This window comes from Hypomesus nipponensis, chromosome 11 (genome assembly GCF_054491055.1).
Source record: "Hypomesus nipponensis isolate SF chromosome 11, ASM5449105v1, whole genome shotgun sequence".
NCBI lineage: Eukaryota > Metazoa > Chordata > Actinopteri > Osmeriformes > Osmeridae > Hypomesus > Hypomesus nipponensis.
In genome coordinates, this window is record NC_140371.1 from 11,691,281 (window position 1) to 11,709,307 (window position 18,027).

The 18,027-nt window shown below is 47.6% G+C and overlaps 1 protein-coding gene across 1 annotated transcript in view; it reads left to right on the plus strand.

Moving 5' to 3' along the window:
• Window positions 1-1,625: 1,625 nt before the first annotated feature.
• Window positions 1,626-18,027, plus strand: part of ttc27 (tetratricopeptide repeat domain 27) — a 66,011-nt gene continuing 49,609 nt past the window's right edge. Inside the window, exons 1-7 of the mRNA XM_084667072.1 lie at window positions 1,626-2,144; window positions 5,005-5,182; window positions 5,814-5,943; window positions 6,922-7,062; window positions 8,432-8,534; window positions 15,666-15,830; window positions 15,977-16,110. Of these exons, the coding sequence (XP_084523198.1) occupies window positions 2,054-2,144; window positions 5,005-5,182; window positions 5,814-5,943; window positions 6,922-7,062; window positions 8,432-8,534; window positions 15,666-15,830; window positions 15,977-16,110 (942 nt within the window). The 5' untranslated portion in view covers window positions 1,626-2,053. The remainder of the gene's footprint in view (window positions 2,145-5,004; window positions 5,183-5,813; window positions 5,944-6,921; window positions 7,063-8,431; window positions 8,535-15,665; window positions 15,831-15,976; window positions 16,111-18,027) is intronic.

Genomic DNA, 18,027 nt, shown 5'->3' on the forward strand with positions numbered 1-18,027 from the left:
AGGGATTTCTGCAAAACAGTAAAAGCAACTAGCAGTTCAGCGATAGTCTGTTCAGCCATGGGGGGAACAGTATACAGTATCCCTGTGTCATTTGTGTAATCTGGACCCAAGATCAAGCCTTGAAAAACTCACTAGTTAAACACAGAACACAGAGACATTCCTCCCCAACTAACTATATCCTGGTCCAAACAAATACTGTGACAACAAGTTATTTAGGTCTGACTGAATAATATAGTATTTTAGTTGTTCTGAAGTACATAACCTGCTGTCCAGACCATTGCAATAACACTTGAGACAAAAGTAAAATGTGTCAATGGTTCCACAATCTACTGAGCAGCAAGTTGCGAGACAAAAACGTCTAACGTGTCGTCGTCTTTACATTTAGCAGACACTCTTATCCAGAGCGACTTACAGTAAGTACAGTAAATACAGGGACATTCCCCCCCGAGGCAAGTAGGGTAACGTGCCTTGCCCAAGGACACAATGTCATTTGGCACAGCCGGGAATCAAACTGGCAACCTTCTGATTACTAGCCTGATTCCCTAACCGCTCAGCCACCTGACTCCAGATGTTCTATCCCAAACTAATCTGAGTTTGGGCATACGAGGAATGAGACAGCTATGGCCAAAAAAAAAACATTTTCAAATAAAAACCCTGCTCACAATGAAGAATAGATAGTGAGCATTTTAAGAGCCTCTACTTTGCCTGTGAAGGTTTTCATAACAAGCTTAAGTGCTCATCTTAAATGTCATGCACGAAGAGGATAGGGATAAGAAGGGAGAGTGGGGTTGGTTGGGGAGAGGAGTGTGAGGAAAACAGACCTTTAACAGAATCCTCCGTGCATCGAGAAAAACAGCCGAGAGCTCTATCAATGTGCAATGCTACTGCCGGGGCGCTGAATCATTTAGATGTTGTTTTTGTCTCATGTCAAACTCTGGGCTTACTCACTAGCGCTATCTCCAGGAGCGCCACTCTCTCTCTCACTGAAGCTGAACCACTGGGTGTTTGTGTGTTTGTATGAGTGTTTGCGTACGTGTGCATGTGTTTGGACAGGGAAAAGGTCAGGCGTGTGATCATTTTTATTAAACTGTCAAGCACAACATTACTTATCCTGCTCACGGTGATTTTTTATCTGAGGACCTCTGGACACTTATGACCATAGTTCTGCCATGCGAATTAAATGAGTGGGAACATTGTTATGGGTTATGTATCATCACTAATGTTTTCTCATCCCATGACAAACATGGGGGGGGGGGGGGGGGGGGGGGCAGAGTGTATTCCTTTTGTCATTATGATGCACATTACCCTGACCTGAAGCTTTCATGTTTCTCTTTTTTTTTCGACCTCTAGTATCCTCTGGCAGTTGGCCGCCATTTAGTGTATTCACATCACAGGATTCAGTCAATCTGAAAATGTGTTTTACTCCTTAAAATGACTAACAGAGTAGTGACAGGTCAATGATGGGGTTCTACAATATAATATTATCCTTATGTAACAGCTTCCATAGTAGTTCTCACGTGCTGTCGTTCACGGCTTGCAGCGTGGCAGAGTTTGGCAGTTTACTTGTGACAAATATTTTTTTATTGACATAGGCCTACTGTAAGTAAAGGCCTGACATGTAAATTGGTATTTAAAAAAAGGCTTGACCTTTGATTGCATTAGGGTATGCACGCAGCTAACACCAGTAAAGTAACAGGTTAGCAAATAATCGATCATGTTTTCAATGCATTAGTGTTGTTTGTATATTTTCCACTCTGTAATAATCTTGTCATTTTTGCTGTCAACAACTCAACACGACCATAAAATGACTACGGTCCCTGCCTGACCAAAGCGTCCTCCTGATTAGCTTTCCCATGATGCAATGCGAATCTGTCATGGCTGCTCACTGATGCTACCTGCAGCACATGGGCAGATATAAACACATTATTACAATTGAAATATAAACGCGGTCATTATAACAGTAAAGATATAAATCGGAAATTCAGTTTCCTTCTCACTCTGGTCAAAAAGTGCAATAGACGTCATCAGAATAAACTTGCTTTTGACGTTTAAGATGGTGCGGGACGTAGAGATTCCCGTGCTCCGAGGTTTTCTGACAGCAAGCGAGGCAGCGGAATGGAAGCAGAATATTTTCAGCTCTGCAGGTGAGAAAACGGAATTCCGCAGTTATTGTTTTGATGTGTATGTGTTACTTATGTATAGTATGTAATGATACGAACGTATTAGTGCCGTAATCAGAATAATTATATCAAATGTGCCCCATTTCATCATCTTAACTTGTAAGTGAACATAGCTTCTGACCGGTTCTTAACCGGGCACCCGTCGCAAAGCTGATGTTAAGCCGGCGCGCTGAAGGAACGGTGACAATGGTCTTACGACCAATTTTGTGGTTCGGCATTACTGTATTATTGGTTTATTATGCTGTTACTTCGCATTCTGTATGCCCTTATGTGCCAAGTAATCTGTCAACCATTAGCTATTTAGCTTGCTATGGTAGCTAGCTACATACAGTACCTATACAGCACGCGGAGCATCATCCTCGAGTAGGTTTCTTTGCAGTGTAGTTGTGTGGCAAGATCGATGTTAAGTTTTCACTGGATTGGAATGGGAGAGTCTGAGTTGGTAGTCCCTGGCTCTTTGCTAAGTAGAAGAGTTAATACTCTGATACGACTCATGGTCAAAGTAGCTTACACATGCCGTTAAGATATGAACTAAAACCAGCTGGATGTTCACAGGTGGTTGATGACATGATAAGACTGAATGACAGTCACTTTGACATCTCTGCGCGCCCCGCATCTATTCCAATGTTGCTCGCAATTTTAGATAAGCAATGATGTTACTTACGTAAGAGCTGGTACAACTATCTATTTCTTAATCATAATTATTCGTTACATACAAGAACAAAATAAATGGGACAAGTTTTCACGATGAGCATAGTATCGCATTGTACACCATAAATTGGTATGCGATAAACGCACATGGCAAGTCGAAGGAACCCGGTGTAGTCATTGACTTGTATGTGAAGTGACATTTGTCGCAGTCAAGACAATTTAGCAGACACCCAAGGCGTATATTTTGCTGGTTCAAGTGAAAAGTACAGTACTTAAGGACTGCACGTGTTGTGTATTCCTGTTTATTAAGATTAGACTGTTGTCTGCATTCTAAGCTGGACAGATAAATGTAATGCAGCTTTATGACGGCGCAAGAATCCTTCCGCAGAAATTAGGTATCTCCCAGGACAGAAGGGGGCTGTTCTTGACATTAGTTGTAGACAGTCAGTCTATTGTCTGCAGAGATTGCCAGTTATTTCCATAAATAAGTTCAAAAAATATGAACAGCGAGTAAATGATCTGTGTGTGCTTGAGGCGGTTTGACAGTATCCTCTTATTGCATCCACTATACAGAATGTAATACTATAAAACCTGCTTCTGTTATTTGGCACATAGCCAAATAATCAAATTTCAAATTTGTTGGCATGGCTTTACATTAATTAATGCTAATTGCAAAGGTCTTTATAATTACAGTTTGATTTAGGGGCATCCACTACCATGCTTTCCATAATTGCTGTTTTTCAACCAAGCTAAAGAGTAGCTGACATGTTATTAACAGGCCACCACTGCCCTCGACAGTAGGCTTTCATTTTCTCACTCAAACTATCTCACTTTCTTACTCTCTCTCTCTCTCTCTCTCTCTCTCTCTCTCTCTCTCTCTCTCTCTCTCTCTCTCTCTCTCTCTCTCTCTCTCTCTCTCCCCCCTCCCCCCAGGGTTCTGTGCTATTACTGCCAGTGGGTTTCATTACATGGGTACAGAACAGGTGAAAAATCACAACACCTTACAGACAGTGTTGCAATAACTTATTAAAGCCCAGCAGCAGGGGGGGGGGGGCAAAACTAGACAGTTTGGGTCCATTCTAAGGTAGAAGCTATGGCACACTTTCATAATGCAAGTAGGCCACTTGGCTTGCATTCCATTCTAGGAAAGGGGAAAGGGCTGTTTGTTCATTTGGAGGCTGCTGCATAACTAGGATGTATTTTGATGTTGATGACTTTTATGATAAAAGACATTCAGTGAGGTCTTAAGCAAATGTATTTTGAGTGTGTGGGGGGGTGGGGGTGGGTGCTTGTCTTCAGAGGAAGCAGTGTTATTTTTGTCTCTGAACAGTCCTTGGAACTATCCTTAAACATCCCCACTGTCTTGTTATCTAAAGCCATAAGCTTCCTTTTTATATATGTATTTTTGGAAGTATGTTTGACAGTAAATGTGGTTACACTTGTACTTGCCTTCATTGGCAGAGACTGCTCCATAATATATTGCCACTCTATCACACGCTACACCCCCCCCCCCGCCTCCTTTATCTCCCCGTTCTCTCTCCCTCAACGTCTTCTCTGTCTCCCTCCCTCGCCCACACCAACGGAGCGCCATGCAATCAATGCTAATGAGTCCAGCCAGCCTCTGTGCTCAAATAAAGGGCTAATGAAAGCTGCTGAGAGACTGAGGCACAGCCTACCAGCGCAATTACTCCATAGATAAGATGTCTTGCTCAGCCTCATAGCGAGAGCCATTGACGATAAATCAGCATCTTTCCCCTACCATCCCTCAGTCGTCGTCGGCAACACGTGACCACGTGCCGCCATCAAACGTCTACTGGGATTTGCTTAATGCACCCGTTTTACTGCATGAGGATATCCAGTTTGATTTAAAATAGTGGAAGATGATGTGAAACGAGTGTGGGAGGGGGTCTGCAGAGCCCCCCAGAGGGAGGCTTCGCTTCCTATAGCATGGCTTAGTCACATGTAGTCATTTCGCGTCGAGCAAAATACATAGATCTAATCTACGGCGGTGGCGATAATCGGTATGCTGTTACTTTAGATGTCAAATGACGTGTGTGTGTGTGTGTGTGTGTGTGTGCGCTTCCACCAAGTTTAGGAAGGATAACGGTGCCGTCCAAAGTCGAAACCATTTGAGTCATTAGTCACTTCCTGTCTCCCGCTTCCTGTTTCCCAGAGGCGGGCTCTCTGCTCAAGTGCTTATTGGACGGGGACTACGAGGCGGTGCTGCTGAGTCCACAGGTGCTGGACCTCCTGGGTGCGGCCAGCGGGGAGGGGGAGGGCGTCGAGGCCCACCTGGAGAAGCAGGTGCTGGCCTACCTGGCCGACCGCACGGAGGATGACGAGGCAGACAGGTGAGGAGAAGAACGGAGGGGGACGATTGGAAAGGACAATCGAGTGATCACAGTCTTGCAGCCTGCGACGATGTGAGACGTGCAATAATCGGTGCACTTTTATAGCTTTTCATCCACTATACAGCCTCCTTGATCAAGAATTCAGCGCAGGTAGGGAGGAGAATTACCAAGTGGTTCTCGGGCTAAACAGAGCCCATCTGTCTCCTCCCTCTTTCTTCTACCATGAATTATTAATTTTTAATAAGGACAGCTTAACATCTTCCTCCTGTCTCCTGTGGTAGGGGTTGGGTTATCATCTTTGGGAGAAATGTGAATGTTTTATTGTGTGTCTCCCTACTCGTATCGCACCCCCTCCCATGCCTTGCCCCTCCTCTATCGCTTTGTTACTCACTGTCCCCCCCCCCCCCCCCGGCCTTAGAGGCTGGTCAGAGGTCGTGTTGTGGTCTCAGCCTGGGTGCGGGGGGGGGTTGTAAATATCTCAAGAGCCGGGTCGCGCCTTTTGAAAGTCCTCACAACTCGTTCAATTGGACACCTGTGCTATCTAAGAACAGACTCGGGGCTGAGGAAAAGGACTGTTTGGAAGGGTGTGGTGTTCCTACTGCCAAGCCTCTCTTACTGTCTGTTTTCTCAGGGAGGCGGCTCTGCTGGCCCTGGCTGTCGCCTGTCTGCACCTGTTTGTCCAGAGCAACTGGACGGGACCCCCGGTCACCATCCATGTGGCTGACCTTCTGCCCCCGGCCCTGCTCGCTCAGTTCACAGAGGTACCGCTTCACCTTTCGGGGTCATACCAATATCAGTTTTTAACATGTTTGGGAGAATGGTCCAATCATCAACCATTTTAGAACGCTATTTGGGTTTGTCCATTGTCATTGTCCCTCTCTCTGACTATTTACATCTATTCTGTGGGGACTCCTCGCTGACTTATAGCACAGCAGCTTTGAATACTTTATTTCCCTGTGGTGTCTGACCATCATTGCTCTGAAGAGATGTTTTAGACTCATTGAAAATGAGTCTAAATTGAGTTCATTTGAAAAGTCGTCGGCCCTGAGGATGATGCAGCGGTCTGCACTTCAGGTGTGTGTGTGTGTCGGCGGGTTGCGAGGTATGATGAATGGCACAGACAAGTGACCCCCCTCCGCCCACCCCCCCCCCCCCCACACACACACACACACACACCCTCCTCCGCGCCCTTTGCTCTGGGTAATGAGGATGTATAGAGTCGGTGGAGGGAGCGAGGGATTTGTGGGGAGGAGCGATGGAGAAAGAAGACCCTCGTAATGAACCCCTCTCAGGGGTCCCAATTATGCGGAGAGAGAGAGAGGATGGCACTTTGAACCGGCATCTGACGGAGAGCCCTGGTTGGTGGATGGAATCCCTCCATCACACCAGAGAAGAGGCCCATTCTGCTGCCTGACAATTTTCCACTGTGGTGATTTATCGGTCTTGCTCTGTAAAAGGACCCCCCTCTATAAATTCCTTTTTTATATACTGGCTTTATGGGTGGCCTGTAATCCTGTGGTGAGTGATTCTGGATGAGGATGGCAGCCTTCCTAATGTTGCATTGACTGTCTCTGATGACCAATTACCAAATCCAGATTATTATTTTTTTACCTGAAGGACTGTTGGTTGGAATTGATTTCAAAGTAGAGTATTGACTCGGTACTCATTGTTGATTGGTTGTCATTGAGCCTTACCCTTCATGCCAGTCGTAACGCTCCATGCCCCCTCCCTTGTGCCAGCCCCAGGCCCTGACAGACGCCCTCCTGGACAGCCTGCTTCTGGATGGGGAGTCGGTCTACAGTCTGGTGGCCAACCCTATCCTCCTGCTTCTGGTCAGGGTCATACTGGTCAACTGCTCTTCTAAAATGGACAGCCTCCAGGTAAGCACTTGTTGAATCTCTCACTCACACTCTCTTTCTTTCTTTGTCACACACGCACATGTATCACCATCCTGTGTCTCTCTCGCTTCCGCTCTCTCGCTCGGTATGATTGTCTCCATTCGTGAGCTAATTCCGTGGCGGTTTAGTTCTGTAGAATACAAACAATTGAGATGTAGTGAATCATGGTTTCTGTAAATCCGTATGGGGCTCCTACTGTCCCACTGTCAGTGGAACCAGAATCCTCAGAGCATATTATTTGGGTTGGTTCGACTTGAATGGAAGTTCTTTCTTTATGAGATCATTTCTTGTATGAGACACACACATTTTCATGTTCAGGGACGTCATCCCCCCCCCTTTTAACACTCAGCCTTTAACATGCAAATGAGTTGAAGGGAATTAATTGCGTCCAGCAATTTCATTGAGCACCGGGGAGTTTGGCTGACTTAACTCAAGGGCACAGGGTCCGTTGCCACGCATCCACTCCCCCCCCCCCACCCGACTCCCTCCATCCTTCCACCTCTCTGCTCCCCTCCTCTACCCTTTCCCACCGCTCCCCTGCTACCTCCTTGTTACCACCCAGCCCTTCTCTGTCCATCTTCATCCCGTCGTCCTCAAATGAGACTGGGATGTGTGCTCAGATGCACATGCAAGCTTGTTTGTATGTAGGCCGTGTGTGTGTGTGTGTGTGTGCGGGATGGTGTTCTGTATGTGTGTGCACAGCCGTGCCGGGGTTATTGATTTGGCGAGAGAAAGACAATGAATGCGCCATAAGGCTCCGAGGACCGGAGGGCCCGAAGGCTCGTGCGGGGCAAACGAGACGGGACGGCGCCGCCGCACCCACTGACACTCAAATGAGCTCTCTACACGGTTCACTGCTCCTCTTCGAAAAGTGAGGGGGGCAGAGGAGAGAAGCCCTTACATGGCTGGGAGCTGAGGAGTGGGGGGGGTGGGGTGCTGCAAAGACGGAGTAGGCTCTTTCTATAGCTGGGTCAGCACTTCACGATAACGCAGTGTAAAACGTGTATTTTGAGGTTTCTTCTGGGGGTTTCGTAGGTATGTGGTTGGTCCAGGTTGGACTTTTTTGTTGAGTACCTCACAATAGACGCTGTCATGTACTTTGTGTGAGCTTCCCCGTTGTGCATTGTAAAGAAGTCACTCACCGGGCCTTTTCCACTCCCAGCCTGTCCACTTACCTGCCCGCTCGCTCACTCTCTCATACGCTCCCTCACTCACTCCCTCACTCACACATTCTCATGAATGTATTCATTCACTCAAAACCACTCTTTTGTTCCTGTGCTTCCTATTTTGTGTCATACTATAATGCTTTCCCATGTTCCTTCTGTGTGTGTGTGTGTGTGTGTGTGTGTAGCTGCTGCCGTGGTGGACCCTGCGCTATCTGAACGTCCACCAGCAGATCCTGGAGGAGCGCTCCCCTCAGCTCCTCAACCTGGCTCACGGCTGCTTGGAGAAAGGTCAGTGCGAGCACACACTCTCGGTCCCTCACACACACGAGCACACACACACACACACGAGCACACACACACACACACACAAGCACACACACAAGCTCACACAATATCTGTCAAATACACCCAGCCGTAGACCACTACCAGGGAGAGCTGCAGAACATACATGATCTTTGGTCAGAGGGCACACAATAATTGAGCTTTTGCCTGTTACCAGGCGGGGGTAGTCCCGCATCATCGAACTCTAACCTCTTCCAACTATCCTTTTCGAAACTGCCAGGTGGAAAGGTTTTGTCTCTCCCTCCTTCCCACACACACACACACACACATACACACGCGCACGCTCCTTGGCAGACGAGCGAGGTAGGCTGGCAGTGTCATTCTGTAACAAAAAACGTGGGGAGAGTTTCGATGTGGAAAGATGCAGCCGTCTTCCCCAATGAGGCATGGCCCTTTTGACGGGCGGTGATGTCACGGCTGTGTTGTGGCAGGAGTCGCCCCCCCTCTTGGCACGCCACGGCGACAGCTCTGTTGCTCCAGTGACGGCTGTCTCGCTCCACGGACCAGCAGTGTCAGCTGATTACACGGTGTGTGGGTGTTTATGTGGACGAAAGTGGTCTCAAACAGTCTGATTTGCAGCTGTCCCTGTTTGTGCTGACCTGTGTACATAAAGGGCCTTCTTTGTCACCTGCACGGACAAAGATATACTGTACGTCGTCCAGGCTTTAAGAGAAGCCACCGTCCCTACCTCAGTGTCTCCCGGGGGCCCCAACAGCGTCCATGTTGCCGTGTCAGCACGGCAGAGCTTAAGTGGACATCGCTCCTGTAAATTGGAGTCTTCTTTCATTTGCTTGTGCCCTCAGAGTGAAGGGTGGGCGGAAGAAGGCTGGAGCCGCAGTTGCCGGGTAATTTTCCCTGACAATGTCAGGACTGCAGAAGGGCCCTCTTAAGGAAAAGCTAACTCTAAGCCCTACTGTCCTCCCTGATATTATCTCTTGTGCGCCGCTACACATCCTGGTGAGGGCTGTGACTTCAATAGGTTGTTTCAATGCTAACAGATGGATACAATACAAATCCATCCTTTTTGTTTTAGTTCCATTATTTCTGCGCCCTCATGAATTACCAATGAAGGTTTAGTACTTAAAAAAACACGCTTGTACAATTCCCCTGCATTCCTGCTGAGGTGAAAGACATTGGAATTTGGTTGTTTTTGTTGTCTTGGTGCTGGCTGGCTAGTTAGCCCCGTCTAAGCTAGACAGGTGTTCTCACCGTGACAACCCAGTTTTCCCCTGACTCGGCTGTTCAGTTTTTTTCCTCAGCCATCAGCATCCATGCTTCATTTGAGCCAGCCCGCCCCCCAACTGCCACCCCCCACCCGACACCCCAATAGCTGCCATTTATTATCAACTTTCTCTCTCTCTCGCTGTCCTATCTTTCCCTGTTCTTCGTCTGTTTAGGGAGATTTGGAGCATAGACCCCTAAAATAGACTAGCATGGCATTTCAGAACACTAGTGGGGGAACTCGCATCGACCTCCTTTTGTAGTGTAGGTTAATGTGATTATTTTTACTAAGCAATTTGCCCTTTTTATTACGGCTACACAATTACCAAGGTGCATAAAAATCAACAATAGTGATTACACGGACTGAAAGGTAGGAGATTCTTTTAGACGTTTGTGGAGACAGTATTTGACTGAACAACATTTCAACAGTTCATTAGCCAAAATAACTGAAAGAGAACCTGTATTAAACAAAAGACATGCGGAGAAGAATGAGCAACGATCATTTATGTGAAAGGAGAAGTAATCAGAGATGGGAGTAAAACGTACGAACATTGTAAGGCCAAATGAGTGGGGTCCTGTTTCAGCAGGGCAACAGTCACTGGTCAGGCCTGGTGAAGCCAGGAGTCCATTGCACCTTGTGCAGCGTTGATGTCCTTGCTGCACAGTTGGTCCCCTGGATAGTGGAGACGATGGTGGCGGGTTGTATGATGGAAGAATCTCCGAGCAGCTGTCCGCAGCAGGAGGGGTGAGATGTCGCATATGGAGCCTGAATGTTGATCTGCCTAGTTTGGGGAGGCAGACTTCAGAGCTGGAGCTGGTGATCTGCTTCAACAGCAGGGCTACAGAAGAGGGTCTCGAAGAAGCATCCGAAGACTGGTTTCAGAGATGGAAACTGAAGTGCGGAGCCTAGAGGGCCTGAGACCAATCGGAGGCCTGGTTCCTGAGAACAGAGTGCTTTTAAGACCTATCAGAGGCCTGGTTCCTTAGAACAGAGTGCTTTTAAGACCTATCAGAGGCCTGGTTCCTAAGAACAGAGTGCTTTTAAATACCAATCAGAGGCCTGGTTCCTGAGAACAGTGCTTTGCGAACAACTGAGGAAGTTGAAGACTTGAAGAGCAGGTTCAGAGTTGATCGTGGGTTTTAATACCTGACTTCTCCTGTTAGGAAGAGACTGATACTGCCTTTGTTTGAAGAATTAGTCTGGACATTTGAAAGTCAATATATAGTTTTTAAAAAGACCGCCTCAACTTGAAACAGAACAATATCAAACATGGCATTTACAAGTGAAGGCATTGTTCAACAATATTACAATCACATTTTTTAGGTAAGCATTATAAACAAATGTATTCACATTATCGATATTATACTTATTGTTGATACATTCCCCACCCACACTGCACCTTTCTGGTATTCAAGCAATAAGGTCAAGGACACCAGATCAAGTCCCGACCGATCTAGACTGTTGTCGGTAATAGTGTGCAGTCTTGCAGGTCAAGATGTGTTAGGAACAAAGATCTACCAATAGATCCTGACACTGGCTTTTTGTTCATTTAATCAAATTTCCCACCAACATTTAGGATTTTTCATCTTGGACTTAATTGCATGGTGTACTTTATAGATCTACCCAAGAAATCTGAGGGCGGGGGGGGGGGGGGAACTGTCACAGGGAGATATTGTAGGAGAATTGTATGCCAGGCCTTTGAAGATGACATCGCTTTTCCCCAGCAGACTCCCTGTGCAGAGCCAACCTTTTGTTCTCCCCGCAAATACGTTTATCCGAATGCAATCTTTAGAAAACGCAGCGTGCATTCACCAGTCAGGGCTGATGCAGAAATACTCACTGCTGTTTCCTCCTGTAAATAGTTGTTTACGGTGAGATGATGTCTTTGTCCCTGAACAGGGCTTGTCGTGTGCCTCTTTGTTTTCAAGCTGTTCGACAGGATGCAATAGCTCCTCTTTATTCCTGGGTACTAAATCTGGGTCTGGCACATTGTGCGGGTACCGTACTTGCTTATAGAATTATAGTCTAGGAAAAATGTGGGGTTAGCAAAAAAAAAGAAGAAAAACACTGTAGAAATTCAGACTGAGAATTGGTTATGTGATAGATTTGGAGTAGAAATGAAAATCCATGGGGAAGGCCATTTTCTTGTAGTTTTGTCTTGAGAAAAGTTGCTTAAAATGGATGATTAATTATTCATCTATTGATTTATTGCTACCTTCCAAAAGGGCCCTTAAGGATTTGACTTCATATCAGAGGCAAGTGTGGTATTGACATGTGGCATATTGATTACCTTCAGGAGTCCCTGAGGTATCATATTTGGTCAGGCCCAATATCGAATACGCACATCAAATAAGGATTACTTCTGGGAAGAGACTATTTTATGTTTTAAGCTAGACGCAAGTTAGGAATAAAGATCAAAATGTTCCTCGTTTATCTCAATTCCCTTACGATTAACTTGGTCTCGTCTTGATCATTTAGGATTGTGAAAAATATATCACTTCCAAGATGTGTTACTTCAGAACCATCGAAGATTCATTTGTTCACTAATGAAACTGAAATGTAAAGTCTTTAGTGAAGACATTGAAGAGGAGGAATACAATAGATGGAAAAATACAAGAAATGGAGGAATGTGCCACCTCACAAGTCATACTGTATATAACCACAGATTGATTGCATATTCTTATCAATCGGTTTCCATGTGGGCTGAAATAACGCTGTGCCCGATAAACTATTATCGCGTTCTCATTTCTACTGTGATACAGCACTGAAGGCAGATTTATCATAGTGTAGTTACCCATGCAGTTGTTTTGGATTCAAGTGTTGTGGGCATTGCCTTAGCCTGTCTCTATCAGAGATGTTGTGTGTGTGTGTGCGTGTGTTAAAGGGTGTGTGTGGTGTGTTCCCTTGTTTTGCCACCTCGTCTCTTGAGAGTATGTTTGGCTGTGTGTGTGCGTGTCACTTTCTACATAACAACCTGTATTTGCATGAGAACATGCGGGGCGCCCGCCTCAGTTGGTGCCTTGGCATTTCCCCCACTCCTGAGCACCCCCTCACCCCCGCCGGTGATTCATACTGAGGGGGTGCCTGGCAGGCTACAAGACGGATACAGAGAAAAAGGGGGGGGATAAGGGAAGGAGAAACGGAGGTAATTAGGATGGCGTTCTCTTTCTCTCTTGCTCTTTCCCTTCCAACCCTCCTCTCCTTCATTCCTTTCTCCCTCTACGGACGCGAGCTCCTGACTGCCAGTGGCATCGACTGTAGCCCACCTGTGTCAACCTGGTCTAATGACGCCATAGGAGACCAGCGGTGGAATGTTCCAGAAATGTCTGGATACCCTGTCAAGTGTTGCTCCATGCCTATCCCTGCCCAGTCGAGAGGCTATGTGTGGGCATAAACTGGCAGGAGGAGGGCTGTATCTAAGATTGGGCACTGCCTGGCACCTATGCCAGTTTGATACACCTGCCGGCGCATTCCCTCGTAGGTCCGAAAAGAGAAACGAAGAACTCCATTTACTGACAGAAGGGTAAGGCAGACAGGAACACGTAAGGACAGGGAGAGATTTATTTTGGTGTGTGGGGAGGGGGGGGGTAAAGGCAGGAGCTACAGTTTTATTGGAGAAAGTTGGTATTTTACTGTATATTAATGCTGCAGTAAACCCCTCTTAATTTAGGGACCTCATGATGATCTGTGTACGGTGGACATTAATTTACCTATGCGAGAGCTGAGACAGATCAAGCCTAATTGCGTCCTCGTTTGCATTTATTTCGCAACTGGTTTTATCTTTGTAAAATCTGGGGTTAAGCTAGGATGTAAAATACAAGAATATACATTGTTCCAACAGAGAAGGTAGTGCATTAGGTAGTTACCTAAGGATTGCATTTGGAATGGAGATTTTAAAATCAGCACGTGGGATATAGGTCCACTGCACCTGGACTTTGAACCTCATGAATCCATCCATTCAGCCTGCCTCCACCGCATAAAGCAGGACCAGTTTGGGCCGTTTTTGGTCGGCTTTCCTCAATCCTCGTTCCGTTTTGCTTTTTCAATTCCAATAGACTCCCCACTCTTACTGCTGGCTCTGTCCTTCACGCTCAAGTTCACTGCAGTAATGAGCAACAAACACCAGAGAAACACCAGAGAAACACAAGCCAAACATTTGCCACCCATATATATATATGGGTGAATAATTGCCTTGATTAATGGGTTGAGCCTGTATATTGTTCTTCTGCACAATGGCTGGTTTTATCCCCCATAAACACACTCAAATCTCCCCAACATAGTGACACAGGGTCATTACTTGGTAGCTTAGTAACTAGCAGACAGTTGAGACATATTTTAATTACTGTTGACCTCTAGTAGACTTTTATCATCAATTGCCCAATTTTTGCTTTTGTGTTGATGTGGGCTTGTGCACGCATTAGGTGTGTGTTTGTGTGTGTTGTAGTTAAGAGCGTGAAGAGGGAAAGGGCTCCGTGGACCATGAACGAACACTCGGATCCATATTCTAGGGAGCAGCCAGAGAAACAGACCTTGCAGTCTTTTACCACTATGTAGGTGTGGTGCGTGCTGGTGTGGACGGCATGCAGATGGAAAAGGGAGATTTCTACCAATCCGTGTTTTCCCCTCTCACTTGCCTACCATTAGTGTGAGAAGGAACCTGTTCTTTTAGTTGTTTTGTCCTAGTCTTGTATGTGAACTGAAATATGAATAAATGTATTCATTCAACCTTGATGAGCCTTGATAATACATCTCAAAGAGGAACTACTCAACATGCACTCAGTTCCACTCTTCGTTTTTTGCAGACCGACTAAGGACGTGTTGGTTTGAATATTGTACTGCATCACAAAGCCCTGTTTGGCCCTGTGACGATAAGTCCTGGCGTTCCTGTAATGCAACAGCCGCGGTCACGGCACGCTCCCCGCGGCGCATTCCCGTTCTCTTTGTTTCCTCGGAGGTGACATTGGATAACGGCTCCTGCCCCCCCTCCTCTCCTCTCTCTCGCCCACCCACCCCCCCCACCCACCCCTCGCTATCCGTTCCTGTGCATGTCATCCTCTTTTGCTTCTGTCAAGGGACCCAGTAGCAGCCTCGCAGCCATGCCTCATCCCTGAGTGTGTGTGTGGGGGGGGGGGGGGTCATATTTTGTTAAACTACACACATGCATGAACACGTACACGGGCACGTCACAACTGAACATGGTGCTCGTGGTGTGAGAATCGCTGACTGGCGGTGAAGGTGACACAGAGGCGTTGGAGTAAATCTCTACCCTCGCACGGAGACCACCCCACCCCACCCCACCCCCTCGGACAAGCGCCTCATAAATGTTGAACGCCTCCTCGTCATGAATTAAACACACGCTTTGTCATACACGCCCCTTCACCCAGGATAGGAACCCGGGGTAATCTCTTACGGCGGCTTTCAACAGGACCAAACTGATAATCAGATTGGACGAACGGAGGGGAAGGACAAAGGCAGCATAGCACCTAGGCTCCTATCTCAACCTTCTCTTTGTCTTTTTAATGTGTCGCCTCAAGGTCTCTCTCGCTCGCACTGGTGATGCCCAGTGGACACCAAGAACGGCTTTAAATGGGACCTTAGATGGTGTTTAATCTCAGAGAACGTTAGCAATCACAATGTTTGTGATAGGTGTGTGTGTGTATGTTCGTTCGATGACGAAGTGGGTGATAATATATTAGTGGGTTATATGACTTCCCTGACCTTGTAGAAGCTTTATCCCCAAAGAGAGCCTCCCCAAGGGATTTCAATGTAACACTACCAACTAGGGGGGGGGGACAACAATTTAACAGCCTACGTTACGACATTGGTCATGGAACACATTTTCCTCTCTGCCACAGTGATGAAGTGCGAGTCCCTGTTTCTGCCCGGAGTCAACCGATGCCTGGCCATGCAGTTCCACCTGGAGTGTGGCTACACCAGCCTCACCTACTACGAGTACCACCCGGCTAAGGAGAGCTTTCAGCGGGCCAAGGAACTCTCAGGCCTGGAAGTTAACATGACTGGTAGGAACTTGCCTCACTCCAGCTTTCCTGGCCCAGGAGAGGGCAGCCTTGGAGATGGGAGTGGAGCGGCTCGACAGGGCTGGGGAAGGGAAGGCAATGCGGTCTCGGGGGGTTCAGTGGGAGAAATGCCTCTCTCCTCCCCTCAGGTGCCCTGGGCAAGAGGACCCGCTTCCAAGAGAGCTTCCTAGCCCAGCTCATCCTGGAGGTCAAGCGCAAGGACGTCCAAGAGCCTGACCCTGACCAGACCCCCACCCCCACCCCACTGGCCAGCCTGCCAAAGGTAGGAACTCGCCTCCTCAGAAGACCCACACCGAAGCAAAGGTGTGACATTCACACACAGCATGTCATTGTCATACGCACTCAAATGCATGCAAACGCACCTTTTCACAACCTTGAGGTAGAACAAAACATAACGGAAGTCCTTATCTTTGAATATCTACACTAATGTCAAACGTCAACTGTACCTGGCACCAGTCTAGAGGGAGCAAGCACCCTTGCTCACAAAGATTAGGGGCAAATACTTTACCCAGTGTCACCAGCAGAGGGGGCCTCTTCTCCACCCCGCCAGCCGTTAGTGTCGTGTCATACTAAGATACTGGAGCTGGAGAGATGGTCCGAAACTCCTCTCAACTCCCCAGTCACTTTTCACTCTTCAGCACTCCCTTTCTCACCCCTCAAACTCAGCCGGAAGAGGTTTTTATCGGGTGGGTTTTTCAACGGCTGGGAAGTCTTCTATTTGCCAGCTCAGGCGTGACCGATGGCCGTGCCTCACTGCTTGAAGCCTCCGATGGAGTTGAGGTAAAAAGCAAGTTGTGGAGTTTTTTTGGTGAGGGGTTTCTCAATCTAGCGAGGAGCTTTTGGTCTGACAGTCGTGTCTGCGTGCTGTTCGAAGCAGGATCACGACTATGCTCGACCTCTCTTTCTCTCTCTGGTTGAGCCCTATTGGAAGGTCCATTCCCCTAAGAGTAAGAGCTTGACTTGGCTAAGAGCCTCACCTGGCTCAAACATGGCATAGACAAACTACAATCTTGTGCAAATGCACATTGTTTGTGCAACTATACCTACCTCAGCCGTTACCAACTCATTCACCAAAGGAGGAGGAATATGCCGGAAACCAAAGCTTCTTAACTCTTCCACGATCAAAGTGGCAGTGCACTGTATTTTTGTCCATAGAAAGTGGGAGCATCGTGCCATAGAAGGGAAATACTGCCAAGACCTTCCCTGTGCAGGTGCCTGGATGTGGCCGGCCAGCCATGATGTCACCGCGCCCTGGGTGACGACAGGTCGCAAGGTGATTGGTCAGCCCCGTGGTGTAGCTTCTGTCAATGTGGAAAACAGGCGCCATGCCTAAAGGTCCCCGAGAAAGAGGAAACGAGCTGCCCTGCACACTGCCTGTCAGCTGTGCCCAATTCACACCACAGACTCTTCTCACACACACACACACACATACACAAACTCACACTTAATAGTCACATACTGTACTACACACACACACACACACACACACGCGCATTCGGTGACAGTCGTACCTGCTCCTCTGCATCACTGCAAGGCGCCTCAGACCTCCAGGCGTGTGATTTGAGGAGACTCCTCTCAGCCCACATTTCCTCTCAGCCTTTTCGTTCCAAGTGAGCAGGAACGTGCAGCCTCGCTGTTAAGCTTCGCCAGTTCCAGGATATGGGTTGGATTGCTACCACTTGAATAGAAGAATTACAACACTGTATGGAATCGGCTAACCGGGGATAGTATTATTTCCCAAAGAGATTGGAGGGAATGGAATGCCGGAGAAAACGACTCCAGCATTCCACATCACGACACAACCCCCCCATGTCTGTTCTTTAGCGTCCCGGTCTACCAAGAAGAGCCGCCTGTCCAGGTTGGACCGGAGCCCGTAACATCTCACAACAGCCTCGAAACATCAAGAACCTTCCCCCCCCAGAGAGCCTTGTTAATCAGCTGTCGTCTGTCTATCCGTCTCGTCTGCTGAAGCGCTTAGCGGGCCGCCCGTCTGGTGCAGCAGGTAGGGAGCGTTGCCGAGGTGACGCAGACAGCTCCCAGCTGCTTTAGGCCCTCACCTCGCTGCCCAGACCGTGTCACTCCTCCAATGATGAGGTGCCTATTAGAGGCCCCACTGCGCTGCGGGCTCGCACATACTCACACACACTCTCGGAGGTATACGCGAGTCGAAGAGGCACAC